The sequence below is a fragment of the Cavia porcellus genome, unplaced genomic scaffold, assembly GCF_034190915.1.
Source record: "Cavia porcellus strain 051 isolate PalLab524CR breed Dunkin Hartley unplaced genomic scaffold, mCavPor4.1 scaffold_29, whole genome shotgun sequence".
NCBI lineage: Eukaryota > Metazoa > Chordata > Mammalia > Rodentia > Caviidae > Cavia > Cavia porcellus.
Window position 1 is genome coordinate 48,243,975 of NW_026947512.1, and position 16,191 is coordinate 48,260,165.

The 16,191-nt window shown below is 52.4% G+C and overlaps 1 protein-coding gene across 1 annotated transcript in view; it reads right to left on the minus strand.

The window, feature by feature from the left end:
• The window catches only part of Sfrp1 (secreted frizzled related protein 1), a 38,615-nt gene extending 22,929 nt beyond the window's left edge, over positions 1-15,686 (minus strand). Inside the window, exons 1-2 of the mRNA XM_003464631.5 lie at positions 15,028-15,686; positions 10,455-10,532 (exon numbers count right to left, since the gene is read on the minus strand). Of these exons, the coding sequence (XP_003464679.1) occupies positions 10,455-10,532; positions 15,028-15,550 (601 nt within the window). The 5' untranslated portion in view covers positions 15,551-15,686. The remainder of the gene's footprint in view (positions 1-10,454; positions 10,533-15,027) is intronic.
• Positions 15,687-16,191: the final 505 nt, after the last annotated feature.

Genomic DNA, 16,191 nt, shown 5'->3' on the forward strand with positions numbered 1-16,191 from the left:
CCCTGTGTTTGCTGCCTGCCTGGGCCACTAACAAGCTTGGCAGTTTATGACAGCTGCTAATGATGGCTGCTTGTGGTAATGACCAGTTCTGTGGCCACTCGAGTATGAGTGATTATAGGCTCTGAATGCCCATCACTGAGAGTTTCCGGGGGTCTGACCGCAGCAGATGGCCCTTCGCTGGCTGCTGGGCCACCCTGCTGATCTCATCAGTCAGCCTCCTTCAGGTGGGTGGCCCTGAGTGGGCCATCTCAAGCATGTGACTTGTGGCTCCTCCAGATTCCTCAGAGGAGAGCACATGATCTCTTCTCTGTGGTATCTTCCTAGGAAGAGCCACCCTTTCTTCTGCACTACCATGGTCCCCGTTCTTTCTCCTTTACAGAAATTCCAGTGAATCATGAGGGCAGGCACCATATCCCAATCCCCCTGCACACCCATTTGGTACACTGACTACTGCTGAGCCCGGCCAGCAACACGCCTGATTCTAGGGCACGATCAGGACACCGATCTTAATATGTGATGAGAGTCCCTCAAACATGCCCTCCTCCTCCTCCTCCTCCTCAGAAGCAGCCCAGAGGGGCAGGGTACCAGGTCCCAAGGTAGCACAGAGGCACTTTGGAGTCGTCCATGACTAACTTGCAGCTTTTCCTTAGGCTGGCAGAGAAAGGGAACAGCGAGGACCCCTGGACAGCTCTATTTGCTCAGCCCAAGGCCAGATGGGATGGGTGCTATTCTTCCTCCCCACGGCAGCTCTGCGGGGCTTTTCGCTCCTGGGACAGCATGTAACCAGAAAGGACTCCTGCACTTCTCTGCATTAGGTGCCCAGCACAGCCATCTTCTGACCAACAAAAGTTTTACCTTCTTGCAAAGGGCTTACCTTAGGGAAGGAGATCTCACAGTCTTCACTGCCACTGCACTGCTTGGCTCTGACGATGGAGACTCCTCCTCCCTGGCCTAGGATGAAGCTACAAGTACTCATCTGCACAGCCGCACATCTCTACAACAGTGATCCGGGAGTCAGCAAATGCGGCAAACGATTGAGCAGGGCTCTGTGCTCAGCAGACACCCAACAGCTGTCCCCTGAGTTCAGTCTACAAGAGTTCAGGTCCTCTGTGGATGCTTAGATTTTCAAAAGAGAACACATTTGCCCCCACCCTCCCAACACACACACAACAATTTCAAATGAAAATGCAGAATGAAGAGTAAAGACTGCAGCCCCAGTGACCTGGTACGGGCTGCCATTGGCACGTCGTAGGCTGCAGGAGCTCTGTGCATCTGCCCACCTACAGGACACGGGGTGGGGGCGGAGATTTCCTTCAGCATTTCCCAAAACTGAAAGGATATGTGGCCAAAGACACTGCTGTGAATTGATTTTCAAAGCACTAGATGAGAAGAGAACACCTCTGAGAATCCCCACAGGAAGTGCCCCATGGAGAAGGCTGAGGGGAGGACCAGAGAAGACAAGGGAGAGAAAATCCCCCCCTTAATCCTGCCTGAAAGCACTGTGGAGGGAAGCCCACTCCTCACTTTCATCACTGCCAAACTTCAGTGCTGGTGTCTCTTTACAACTCACAGATATCCTTCCAGACATCCATCCATTTGTAAATGATTTCCCTTAATTCCCGCCCTAAAGAAAATACTCCTTTATTCCCACAAATAACCTGCAAGTCAGGAAGCACGTTTAGCGGTACTTGCACACCAGCCCTGAAAGCCAGGAATAACCCTGCTAGCAGTGCCAAGGCCCCTCTAGCACTAGGGACAGGCACCTTGTACTCCCAAGACCTGGATGTGAGTGTGGCTGACTGCCCGTGAGAACATCCCCAAATCCTCCCTGACAGACACAGATATCGCCTCTGTGCCAAGCTTCATGCTTCCCATCTCTGCCCCACCAGGAAGATCAGGATAAGAAGGTGCTGCTCTAAGTTAGCTGCTCTAAGAGCAGCACCTACGGCCACATTTCAACTCAGCCCTACAGGGTGATCCCACAGCCAGTGTGAGCCTGAACTCAGCACCCAGACTGCCAGTGGCTCATAGCCCCAAAATCCTTCCCTGAACACTCCCACACTTAGCACAGGCCTTCCTCTGAAAGTCCAGGAGAGACTTGCCTTACCTCGGTCCCGGATCCCCCAGTGCATCACGTCAACATGGCCCAGGCGCCCACATCTGCAGCACAGAGCCTCCCTTGCCCTCTCCTGCCCCTTGAGACTCCTTGACAGGCACAGGTGGAGAGACCCTGCCCAAGCATTGCTAGGGCTTTTGTTGCCACCATCATTCAAACTCAGCAGAACCCAGAAGGGGATCTCTTCCCCTACCCCCGGGTCCCTGCCCCAGTCACAGAGTCATTCAGTACACCCAGCCCCCTTGCTAGCTGCACTCAACAAATGTCTGTTTTCAAAGAAACCTAAATTGGCTGCTTTGGTTTACTTCCCTTGGAACTAACTGTCACAGGTGGCTGGCATGATACTGAGGAACGCCATCTGAGGTTCACCCCTCTAAACTAGGAGGTCCCCAGGTGCCAGCACTAAAGTAACTATCAGGCCCAGGAGGCTCTGGTGTCTGCAGACACCAGAGGTATCAGTCCATCCAGCTGGCCTGGCTGCGGTGCCAGGTTCCGTCGGGCACGTCCAGAGTGACAGTGCTAGTGACAGGCAAGACCTCTTACACAGCAAAGCCGTAGTTCAAATATTTATTGTATGTGTCTGGCTTTCACACGGAACCTGCGACCTGCCAGTTACCAGTGTTTACCTTGATAAAAATGCACGGGAAATCTTAGTCTGAACAGGCCCAGAGTTTATTTTACTGCCAGATAAACAACTTTCTTTGATAAATCATCCATGTGACAGTGTTCCTGAAAGACTAAACAAAGATTTCAAGCACAATCTATAGGCCTTTGAGAAGCCTTCCAAAGCTAATGCACGTTTAATTGGCTGCTCTAAGCAGGTTGGGGCAGGGCAAGGGTCTGACATTTCTTTGGCCATTTGTTCTCCTTTAAAAAAAAAATACAGATTGGAGCTTCTGGCTCATTTCTGCAAAACTGGGTGAAACCTACCAATATTTAAATAGTCCTTTGCCTCTGAATATAGCCTTTTTTTTCTTAAAGGGAGTGAATATCACAAGGCAGCTGTTAGTAAAGAAAAGGAAATCTGCCCAGAGGTACTGCTTCAGAAAAGGGGGCAGGGGAACAACACAAAAGGGCTTGAAAATCTCTTGAAACAGACACCAATAAGTTATGGGTAGAATATATTAGGTATGAGATTTCTTGAAAACACACAAAGGACAGCCTTGGTGGGTGTGCCCCGAAGCCTGTGTAGATCCAGCCCTGACGCTTAGACCGCTGCTTAGCAGTGTCATCTAACTAAACTGCAGATCTGCTTCCCAGGAGCCGAGGCGGGGAGGAAGCGGGCTGCTTGCGTGCTTGTATTTGTCCTTATGAACTACAGTAACCTGACGTTGTGTCCAGTTTTTCCAAATTGGTATTTTAAACACCATCTTCAGTATAATCCTCTGTTAACCAGAGAATTAGCCAGAAGATTCCGTTTCACTTCTTAAATTGTTTTTTGCCAAAAAAGCTGATTTCATGAGTACTAAAATCCTGCTTCCTAGGCTAAATTCCATCTTGCAATAATGCTTTCCAATAAGAGGAGATTATTAGAGGTTGAATATCTATGATATGCTGGGACCTGGAATTAAGTAATTAATTCATCTGCGTGATGAATGCAGTTCCCTCTACAGCACTCTGGAATTACCACCCATATTCTGCAAATGGGGAGTCAGGCTCAGGGAGAGCTGGAGCCTGGCGTGGAGGGCTGGGAGTTCATGAAAGAGTGTCTGGCCCACGGCCTGGGTTGCTTCTGTTCTGCTGTTCTGCCTGCCTTTCTCCTGAGAAGGAACCCAACAGCGGCCAAGCTCCCTCCCTGGGTGAGACTCGGCATTGAAGTTCTACAAAGTGTGACGGTAAAGAAGCACCTGATGCCACTGCCCAGACATCCCCTCTGGCCTGGTAGGACAGGAACATGATGGGCATGAGAGGGCAGAAATGTGTGAGGGACAAAGTCTGGACTGACTGCCAGGCAAGTGCCAGGTGTTGGGAAAGCTGTGCGGGTTCCAGGTGCAGCAGCCAGGGGCAACCAAATGACTGGTTCCTGGATCTCCCTGTGCTCAGCAGGCAGGAGGAGGGCACAGATGGGCTGAGCTCAGAGGTCCTGTGCTGCTGAGTGAACTCCACCATGACAAACTGCCTAAGAAATGGGCTCTGCACACAACCGCAGGCAACCCCTTCCCCCACTCGCCTCTCACTGCTCCTTCTCGGCCTGCATCAGAAAAGCTGCAGAAAATAATGACTTGGGAGCAAACGCTTCCCCTTCTCTCCTTCTCCATGATGTACAGGGACAAACTCTAGGTGATTCCTTTCCAGTGAGGTCCCTAGCGAGTCACTCCCACAGGGACAGAAAGGAAAACACTCTGGTGCCGGCCAGAAGCTGGGAAGAGGAGAAAGGAGAGTTAATGTTTATTAAAGCAGACAGAGCTTCCATTTGGATGACAGGAATTTCAGCAGGGGCGGGGATCACTGCTCCACGACACGTATGTACTGATGGCCCTGGCTGAACACACAAACATGGTGAGAATGGACAACTTCATGTTAGATACGTCGTCACAACCAAAGAAAGAACAGAAGAGAAAACAGAAAGTGAGAAGAAAGGAAAGAGAAAGGGGAAGGGGAAGGGAGAGACAAAGAGGAGAGGCCATAGGTCACAACCACCGAGACCAGAAACTCACAAAATTGCAGCTCGGAAGGCCCTAGAAGAGATGCCTACACCACACTGTTGGGCAACTGCCCATCCAAAGAAACAATCATGTCCAAATTGGACTTAACCACAAGTAGGACACAGCGAGCTGGCCTCATTCAGTCTGCCTGATTCAGCCAGGCAGAATTGATCATGCCTGTACCTAAACCTGTCCTGGAAGAAAGAAATGATCACTCTAACATGATGCAAGGAAGATGAAGGGCTGGAAAGAGAATCAGGATGAATAAACATGCAGAAACAGGAGAAAGAAATGCTTTTGAAATCCCCTCACTATGCTGGTGCCCCATGAATGAGGCAGACAGACAGCTGGTCATGTCCATCCCTGAAACGGTACCGAAATGCACCTGTACTAAGCTCAGCCTGCAGACATGACCTGATCGCACACGCTCCTCACTGAAATCTATGCCTGAGCACTGGCTGCCCTTTCACCACACGAAACTGAGGCACAGGGTCCCTGGGAGACCTGCCAAGTGCAGCGAGCACACTGTGACAATCGAGGCAGACAGCAGCTTGAACTCAGCTCCCGTGGCTGCGGTGCTCACGCAAGGGTCATGGGTATGTGTCTCCCTCCTCCTACCTCACACTTCATGGTTCAAAGATGCGCAAGTGAGCTGGGCTCAGGGAAATGAGCCTAGCTAAGAACGTTCCTGCCTCGGTTACAGCCAGGAGAAAATTAGTCATGGAGAAAGAGTGTGCCACATGCTCCACAGAGAGAAAATATGGTTCTTCACAGGTTCTCTTCATCATTCCTCCATGTGAAACCTCTCCCCAACTGCGCAGGGCCTGATTCCCTGGCCAGGCCCCCAGGTTTAGGCTGGCATAGGAATGCTCTGATGTGAGCCAGGGATGAGCAGGTGACTGACGTTACAAACACCCACAAGCTGGAAAGCTTCGAAGGCCTTTGGTTCAACTACAGTCTCTGCACTGCACCATCCTCCCCCAAACACAGGAAAGAGACTGAGAACGAGATGGCCCCCTGCCATAGATACATCTTCAGTGCACTGGAGAGCTGCCTCTTTTCAGGTCTGCAGACACAGCAAACATCGCCACAACCTGCTCTGAGCATCTGCCGACCCAGTTGGCAGTGACAACAGAAGGTCTTCAGTGACAACAGAATCCAATAGTTTCCAACCTGCCAAACCTATCTCAGCATAGCAGCTCCTTTTCCAGGTTCTATTTAACTTTCTTTGACCCAACTAGATATCTGGATATTAAGGCTCTTTTTACAATATGAACACAGACAGTCACTCCAAACACGGTATGTAGTTTTGCTTGAAATCAATAAACAGGTTGCACCCATTGGTTTGGAAAGAAGCACTCTGCTTCACAAACAAGGAAGTCCAGCATCCAGATTCTCACCATCCCCTGCCGTTCATACATTTAGCTAACAAACTTTTATTTTATACCAACCCTGTATAAGATGCTGTGCCAGGGACTGTCTGAGTACAAACAGGCCCATTTCGTTCAATAGAGGACTGGGATTTTCTTCACCTCGTAACACAGAGTGTGTTCTCTGTCAGTGATACAAAATGAAGAGAGCACCTCACAATTAACAGGTGTCTCACATAGGTAAAATACAGCACCAGACACAGACTCTGCTCTCAGGTAGCTTACAGAGGTTGCAATTACTGTGCTGATAGCTGGTCTTCCTCATCCTCAGGAAGAAACCCAAGATTTGGTCTGGAAAACCTAAGCCTACTTTTCATAAGGCAGCAAACTGTCCTGCAGAGTACACATGCCCATCTCCCAGGCTCAGCTAAGATACCTTACAAGATGAGTGAGTCAGACAGCAGATATATGGAGTCCAAGAACCTTGGAAAAGTCTTCTAGGAAATACTCTAGTGCTAACCATGAGAGCTGATTTTCTCTTTCTTTCTTTGACTAATTTTAGCATTGCAAAGCACAATCTTTTCTCTTTAAGAGAAAATGCATAAATGAAAAAATAATCCCTCTAGAAGGCCAGGGACGTTTCCGGGGAGCAAAGAATTCTTCTTCCACTGGCAATAAAAAAAAAGATGGGGGGCAGGGGAGGCTAAAGAATTTTCACCTGAATTCCCAATCTAAAAAATCTCAAACAGTAAGCATAGGAGGAAGCTTGGAACTATCTTAAAAGTACTAGATAATGCTATACAAATTTCTGCCAGAAAAACTTAAAGGTGTTTACAGGTACTAAAGAGGCAGCTCAAGAAAATGATCAGAATTGGGCATATCAACCTCACAGCAATGACAAGTCACATCTCCAGACCCCCAAGGCAAACTAACGTGAAGAAAGACGGTTGTGGGCACTGCAACTGCGAGATCAATGTAGAGGCTGGCAAACACTAACTGGGCTGTTGAAAGGGCAAGAGCGGCACCCTGCTGTCATCTAGTAAGGAAAGCACAGGCATAGCAGGCAGCGCAGCGTGTCCTGACCCAGCTCAGCAGGCAAGCTGGCCGCCATGATGAATTTGGAGACCGCACCACCTAACTTTTGGCTTCCCACATCTGGCGCTTGATCCAGGCTGATCCAGCTGCATTCCTGAGCATCAGCACACAGGCTTTTCCGCTGATGTTTTTCCCTGTTGGGGGAAAAAATGTGCTCTGAACTGAGGAGGTGCAGTGCAGGGGTGGGGAGATGAATGGCCAGGCAGAGCTGACAGAGAGTTATAAATGCATTGCTGGAGGAGAAGGTAATGGGCCAAGCACGCCCAGCTCCATGGAGGCCGCAGGAGTCCAGGGATGCTTTGGCAGCAGGGTGAGTGTGCGTACTGACCCAGAAAATGCAGGGCTTGTTTGCAGAGCTCAGAAAGAGCCTTCCAGCAACCTGATGTCTTCCCCCTGGGATGTCAGGACCGCTTAACGCAAAGTCTGATCCCTGGGGTGCGGAGTCAGACATTCCTTCTCTTTTCTGCTGTGTGTCAGCTCACATTGTCAAAAGTCTTTGTTTCCTAACTGAATCCCATCAGCGTGGCTGACTGCCTCACTTACGTGAAATGAAATGAGCTAGGAAACAAGTTTCTCAACAAGGCTGCATTCTCCAGGGTGCTAAGAAGGGCAAAGCTAAGCTTAGCCCCTGCGGGGGGAGGGGGTGTGGGGGGATCCTATTTATTGTTTCATAAGAACATTACCAACAAAAACCAAGAAAAAGAAGTCTCTCCTTCAGCCTGATCAAAGAAGTCTGAATCTATCGCACTTGCACTGCACACATCAACATCCTGTGGCAAAGACACAACTGTGCACCAACTTGTGAGTGAAAGGATTCCAGTTGGGAAAGTTAGATTCCTCATTTATTAAAAGAGAAGACTTGCTAAGACGACCTCGAAGGTTCTAGACGAACTCAGAAGTTCTATAGACCCAAGATGAAAATCATCACGGGCTAAAGGAACACAATCCCAAACAGTTAATCCCTCACATTCATTCACCTGACCAGTTATCTCCAGCCTCCTTCGATGAGCAGCACATGGGGCCTTGCTGATGCCTGGTAGGCACCTACTGCACTAGGGAAAGGGCGTCCACCACAGCGAGAGCTCACAGTGTCCTCAGGAACTTCGCCTACTTCATACAAAGCCAGCCTCGCCACATTCCAATTCTCTCCCGAGGCTTCCTCTTCAGCCCATGCCAGTTTAGCTAGGGCTTGTGCCTGGGGTCCCCAAATTTTGGTGAGTACCTGGGAGAGCACCTGATGATGATCTGAGGCTGGAGAGGTCCAAATAAACATTCTGAACACAAAGACATGGATCAACTTTTGTTTTTTAATTAACTCCTTAACACTAACTTTGGCCTTGAGTTCCCACAGCCTCTGAATTATAATCCAACTCCATGATCAGTGTTTGGTCCAGATGCTTAAAATCTAAAAATTAAATTTTCACTGAGGCCAGATAGATATTTTTGGATTGCAATGTTTAAGCACAGTGAGTTGTACTCCATAAGCACCAATAGGGGGATACACATATATAAATGACCAAGGACACTAAATTTTAAACCTTTAGGAACACAGCACCCCACCAGCCACCTCCACAAGCTCAGTCCAGGGCTGTTAACATCTTACTTTTCCAAGGATTTACGAAATGTTGGGGGGCAATTTCTAAAGGTGATTACTGTGGTTTACCATATCTGAAGAGGGTGGTGGCCTTTTCACTGTCCCTTCTGAGGATTCTTTGTGATGCTGGCCACCGCTGAGCCAATTTTTCCTGCCCTGCCACACAGTAAAAGTCCTCTTATGTCATTATTTTTCCCACATCTAAATGTACCTTTGGGAAGGAACCAAGTGCAGCTCTGTGGATGAAACACCTGTTGCTGAGATCATACAGAGCTGTGAATACACGGACACTAGAGACCTTTCAGGCTGGGGCACTGCTGTGGACCAAGAAGCCAGTGTGGGCAACCATCACCGGAAGGGCAATCAGACTTGGCACAGGTTCCGGCAGGTGCCCTCTGTGTCCATTTAAAAGGGCCACAAGAAAAGAAGAATGTGACTCCAACACGAGCACCACAATGTACAGTAGAATAATCTTTTCTTGGAGGTGTCCCTGTCCTTCCCTGAGAATGAGGGGGTAGGTAGGGATAGCTGATGTCAAAATAAAAACCATAAGAAGTACCTACTCTCGAGAGCTCTCAATGGCAGAGAGTGTGAATTCTCCAGCTCGTAACCCATGCACAACTGCAAAGGGCATGCAGACACACTACTGCACGATTTTTTCCCCTTCTGTGTGCTACACCCGTTACCAGCACAGAACCTTCTGTGTGCTTTGTCCCAGCTGATGAACAACTTGGAGCAGGGGGTTGGGGACAGACAAGACTCATGTTACCTACCTTTATGCTTTTCCTGGTAAGAACTCTGTAAGAAATCCAACCTCGGGGACACAATTCGGGAACAAGGAGAAACACATTGCTCAGCATAAGGCTAAACCTGTCCTTTGACAGCAGGACCTGGCCTGAGCTGCCTCTCCCAAGTCGTGAGAGAAGGCGGTAGAGACAGGGTGGGAGCTGCAGGGACCCCTCTCCCACTGACCTCTTCTGGAGAAAAGATACTCACGGCCATCCTGAGAGGTCCTGGGCTCTCTTTCCAGGCCATGCCTAGCCTTGATACCAGAGTGCTGGTTCAGAAACCTCAACCCACAGTGCTTTGGAAAGGGAGAGAAAGCATATTGCCATGGGGAAGTCAATTTGTGTTGTCTGAAGAACCTGCCCGGAGTCTTCACTGTATCCTCCGAGCTCTGAAATTTCCCCCCTTAGCAAAGTACCCCACAGTCACCCACTGACATCCTGGGTAGAGTGGTGCTGACACCTAGGGGTAGATACAGAGTCATCCCTGTGTCCAGAGAATGGCTGGAGCTGTGGGCTGGAGAACCGAGTGCGGGAGAGGGGCTGACCTCCTCCGCTCGCTTGCAGCTTCCCAGGAGTTGGTGTGTGGCTCTAGCCCCTCCCTGGCTGTCCCCATGCCCACCTCAGAGAAAATCCCCCTGACCTGTACTTCAACACTCCCCACGCATAAATCAAAAGCAGTTTGGGCTGTCTTCCACCTGCCTGACACAGGCAGCATTCAGGAGAAGATGGAGGTGAAGAATGTAAAGGTCCAGGCAGATGGACCCACAGGCACTGTCCCTGGGGACACCGGCCACAGGAGTCAGGGATCCAAAACACCCCCAGAAGTAGCCAGGGACACTTTCTTACCAAACTCGCTTGCACAGAGATGCTCAATAATAGCCTCGGATTTCAACTCGTTGTCACACGGAGGACACACAGTTGTACCTAGGGAGGGAAATGGGGAAGAACAGAAGCAAGCTGTAAGTTCAGGGTTCCTCTGAGGAGAGGATCAGCATGGGCAGCAGGCTGGCAGCAGATAAGGCCTTCTAGAATTTCTGAAGGTTGGCCTGAGATTTGAAAAGAAGGGCCCTGGATCCCAGGATCTAAGCCATAAACAGGCAAAGCATTTCTCTGACTATTCCGGTCTAAAGAGGCTGAATGTGACACATTTAGACTAATGCTCTCCTAGGTTCTGACAGTGGTTCCTGGGAAGTGTGGCTTGAGGACTCCTGGGAGCCCCTAGAAAAAGCTGCCTAATAAACTGAAATGGCTCCTCCAGGTGTTTGCTTCTGATCCTTTTCCCCATTCTGTAAATGCCCCTGTCTGATTCCTGCCCCCTTTCATGCACAAACTTCCAAGAAGGCCCATCCAGGCCACCAGCTCTTTAGCAGCTAAGAGACAAAGAAATGGACTCGGGAGTTTGGCTGTGGGCTCTGAGGATGTGCCCTAGAGGTCTGGCTGCTGCGGAAGGAGCTCCAGGAGCAATATAGCTGGCTGGGGGCAGGGAGCAAGGCAGAAGCCACCAAACAGAGGAGGGAGCTGGCAGGGGGCACCCTCTGAGGGTCCTTCCTGAGGGACTGTGAAGCCTTTGAAGAGGAGGGCCATGGGGCAGGCAGGCCCTGGGAGGGCTGCCCCCGGGGGAGGAGACCTCTGAGGCCAGAGCCAGCAGAGTGTGAGCCAGAAGGGCAGGGGGACGCACCCAGTGGACCCTGTAGGACCGAAATGGGTTGACTGTTGTCCTCCTACTCTTCAGTGTCACCTTGCAAATAACTCCAGATTCAAAGCAGCCCTAGGAAAGCACAGCACACTGTAAGGTCTGTCCACACAGCACCACTCATTTAAGCTGGGCTGGCTGCAGTTAAAAAACCCAGGACCACGGACCCTGAGACAGGAAGGGGTTTCTCCCCCGTCCTTGTCCCCTGCCCTTCTCCAGTGGCTTCCACAGCAGCACCTCCCCTCCCATGGGGCCCAGTGGCTCTGACCCTGAAGTGGACAAAGCTTCCAGGATATAGCAGGAAGAAGCTCCACGCCTGGATTCCTGCAGGCACAGTGGCTGCGCAGCGCTCTCCAGCTTCTGAGGAGGAGGCTGCAGGCCGGGCAGAGGTCGCACCCATGCATCTGCTCAGTCTCTTCACCCCCTGCATGCAGCCTGGCAAAGAGTTTCCCAGGACAGCGAGGACACATTCCTCGAAGGAACAGCAGAACTCTCTGAGGAAAAACTATCCCCAAAACTTGAGACTGGATCCTGGAGATGACGTTTCTTACCAAAGAAAAACCTTGCCCAGAATTTCCTATCTTGGCTCTTGCTTCCATGGGGAGAGGAAAAGGGAAAAGGCCTGAGCAACCCCAAGAGTGAACTGTACTTTGCGCTTTCCTTGTTTAGTTGTTTATAACACTTGTTTATGTTTTTAAGTAGAAGTTAGAGAATTGAAAAATTCTACATATGTAATGTCAACCCAAGATGTAGCGAGGTCAGGGCCCCCGCATAGAAAGGCTAGGCCTCGTCCCTCCCAGGTCGCCACAGCTCCTGACCCACAGGCTTCGTGCTGCATGAGGGCATTTTCCTGTCATCTTGATCCGCACCCCCCTCCCCCATTTAGACTTCAAGGACCCTCAGTAGACCTTTGGGAGCTCAGTGTGTTTTTCAGCATGGCTTTCCCTGTCTCTGCTTTTCTTACAGCCAGGCTCTAGAGCAGCTCTGCCCGGAGCAAAGAGAGGAATGTGTAATGCTATGTTAATCTGTACCTCCTCAAGTGTGTGTGACCTGGGGGCTGCCCCTGAGGGCTGCTTCAGTGGGAGAAACCCACTCAGTCTGAAAGGCAGCCAAGTCATTGCCTTAAGGTGTGTTTAAAATAATGTTTAAAGTGGATAAACAAAAAATGACCAAGTTCTGTGTTTTATTAATATTTTAGGAGACAGAGCCTAACACTGGAATCATGATTAAGTGAACTTTTTAAATTAATCTGTGCACACAGACAGACACACATACACGCACATGCACTCATACATATATAGCCGCTCTTCCCTAGACAGCTGATTGAGCAATGGGCGAGGAAAGCATCTGAAAAAAGCCAGGTGGGGAGCTGGTAGAACCACGTGTGTAGTTCCACACTCTGTGACTAAAACAGCCAGCGGGACTTACTGCATGACATGCTTAAACAGCAACAGCAACCTAAGGCACTCCACCAGAAAACCTGCCGGGAAAGGAACAGTTTATTGGTCTGGGAATTAACAGGTTTAATGTGAGTGTGAGACTTAGAAATAACCTTCCTGGAAAAAGCACAACTGCCCATTCCAGAACAGAACAGAAGCTGACGTGGCTTGGGCATCTGCCTTTTGGGAGAAAAATATCTTTGAGTCTTTTCTCATTATCAAGTTTATCCTTAATAACAGGTTGCTGGTACCCCCAAAACCCCACATGCTTAGGTATGTAAACAGAAACAAGTCTGCAGGATGGGAGGGTGTTTATACTGCACTGAAAACTGTTTTAACTTCAAAGGATAAAAAGAATAAAGATAAATGAATAAAAGATCAGTCCATAGGTATTATGTTCATTGTAGCACTGGGAAGTACTACTAGTTCTTGTCCCAGAGTCACCAGCTATGAGGCACTGAGGATGAGTGTTGAGCCTGTCTCAAATGGTCCTTACACACACACACACACACACACACACTTCCAGCCCTCCAGGCTCAGTAGCCAGGCAGCTGGGGATAACATGAGGGGCTGCAGTTCTGGGCAGGGACCTGTGCCCTCTCAGGACACAGCCTTGCTCCAAAATCACAAGGGAGCCCTGTCCCAGGACCCACTGCTGACCGACCATCTCGGGTCAGCACAGAGCTGGTCTTGGCAGGGGTGGCCTGAACCCAGGTCCAGAAGGAGAGAAGACAAAGGGACAGCAGCCTTGGGAAAGGCACCCAGGGGTCAGCAACCATGGGTTTCCCCACCTCCACAGTGGGCTTTGGGGAAATCTTTCCCCTGTGACCAGGCACCACCCTGTCCTCTCCTTCATCCTCCCCTAGGACCTCAGCCACCACACAGGATGCTCCCCAGAGGTCTCTGCTTCCGTCCACCAACAGCCCCGGGGAGAGTCCATCACAGGTCACCAGGAATAGGTTCAGCCCAAGCAGAGTTGGCCACAGCATACAGAGCAGCGCACACACCCCCGCTGCTGAGAAGAGGAGACAGAAACCTGACCACTGTAAGGGGCAGTTCCATACCAGCCGGACACAAAGTGCTTTGCTTTGGGTCACTGCTCAGAACTGATTTCAAAGCGCTGCCCCTCGGAGGGCTAAGCCCAAGAGCGCAGGTGCCCAGGCCGAGCCCGGCCCCTGCCGGCAGGGCTGCCAACCGCCCATCCGGGCTGTATCCATCCCCGCCCCACCCTGACTGTACGCTGGGCCTTCTTCCTCCAAGGAGAAGCAAAAGGCGCCAAGTCGGGGCATCTTTTCCCCTACATCGAGCCCCAGCCTCGCTCTGGAAAGCAGCCAGGTCGGTCCTGCTTTTAGCAGCAGTCGTAACAGAAGTTAAGACACTGAGCGCTTGCAGAGGAGCTCGGCTGTCCCGGCCGGCAAAGCCCCAGGAAGCAGGGCGCTGGGCTAAGCGCACCTGGTGCAGCTCTCTGTCTCAGTCCTCCGCCCATCTCCGAGTGTCAGCTCCGCCTGGAAGGGATTTCAGCCTTAATTCTTCCCTATGAAAGCTGGGCCACGGGCTGGGGTGCTTTGGTTTTTCTGTCTGCCGGGATTTTTTTTTTTTTTTTCTTTTTCTTTTTGGTTCCACTCCAGAATGGCCCTTTGAGTAGGAGAAGATTGAGAGGAATCTCAAGTCCCTCGAGGGGGTTAGGAATTCACAGAGCCCAATTTGCAGCACCCACTCCCCACCGCGGAGACCAACAATGAGCTAATTACATTTTTATCTTTCTAATTACCTGAGGATTTGTGTGACTGAGAGGAGCAGGGGATGTGCGAGGAAGTTCCGAAGCTCCCTCTCTAAACAGAGCTGTTTGGGAAAGGGTGAAGAAATCCCCGCGGTGTCTAAACACCCGCTACCCGACTCCCAGTCAGTTTCGTGCAGCTACAGGAAGTTTGCAAAAGCCGCTCTCCAACCTTATGGAAATAAAGCCTCGCCTAGCTTCGCTCGGCCGTGCAGAGCTTTGCGCACCGGGGTTCGTGTTTTCCCCGCCGGAGCTTCCGCGTCTAGGAGAATTACAAACTTTGGCGCGGGACGGGCAGGTCCTACCCGGACCGAGGCGAGCTCTTCGGATACGCAAGTGTGAGGCGCGGCTTCGGTACCGAAAGGGGGGACCGGATCGAGTACTGCCGCTCTCGCACCTAGCAAGCCCTCCCGGCCCGGGTCCTCAGGGGCGCCGCGCGAAACCGGGGCGCTCTCGGCCCGCGCTCGGTCTGCGCGCGTGGGAGCCCGCGGGGGGCCGGGGCGCCCTTACCTTGGGGCCTGGAGGCTTCGGTGGCATTGGGCGGGCTCATGGCGATGCAGACGTCCCCCTCGGGGAACTTGTCGCACTTGAGCATCTCGGGCCAGTAGAAGCCGAAGAACTGCATGACGGGCTCGCAGGAGTCGCGCACGGCCTCGCAGAGCCAGCGGCACGGGTAGATGGGCCGGTCGAGGCACACGGGCGCGAAGAGCGCGCACAGGAAGACCTGCGTGCCCATGTGGCAGTTCTTGTTGAGCAGGGGCACCCAGCTGCTGGCCTGCTGCTTCACCTCGGCCATGGTCTCGTGCTCCAGCAGGTTGGGCAGCACCATCCGCTTGTAGCCCACGTTGTGGCACAGCCGCAGGTCCGCCGGGATGTCCACGCACTGCGGCGGTTTGGTGTAGAAGCGCCCGCTCTGGTACGCGCCGATGTCCGACTGGAAGCTCACGTAGTCGTACTCGCTGGCCGAGCCCGCGGCCAGCAGCCCCGCAGCCAGGGCCAGCAGCACGCCCCCCGCGCCGCGTCCGCTCCCCATGCCGGCGACGTGGGGCCCCGCGCGTCCCGCAGCGAGCTCGCAGGAGGCTCCGGGACAAAAGACGCCGCGGCGGCCCGGCCCGGCGCGCGGCCTCCGCTCTCCGGTCTCCGGCCGGGCCTGCGCGGGCCGGCGCGGGCGCAGCGGCGGGGCTCCGCGAGGGCGTCCCGGTCCCGAGGCGCGGGGTGCGGCGGCGCGACGGCTCTGCGCGAGCGGACGCGAGCGAGGCCGGGCCGGGCCGGGGCGCCGCGCGGGTGGCCGGGCTGAGTCTCCGCGCGCAGCCAATCAGCGCCCGGCTGCGCGGCCGCCCGCGGCTCCGACCGTCACCGGCGCCCGGAGCCAATCGCCTCCCTGGCGGCGGTTCGGCCCGGAGGGAGCAGCTCAGGTCCACACCCCTCCGGGAGCAGCCGCGAGGATACGGGTAGGGGGAGGTGCGGGGAGAGCGGAGGCGAAGAAGAGGGCGCTGGCGGTCGTGGGGTGTGCGAAGGAGGTGCTCGTGATTGACGCGGTTCGGCGTGCGGGGAGCCAGCCTCCCAGCTAGGGAGACTGAGAAGGCCGCCTTGCACTTCCCGATTTCCAGCACGACGCTCAGCTCGCAGAGCCGCTCCGAAGTTTTGTTCCCCGAGGCTACAGCACAGAAAAGT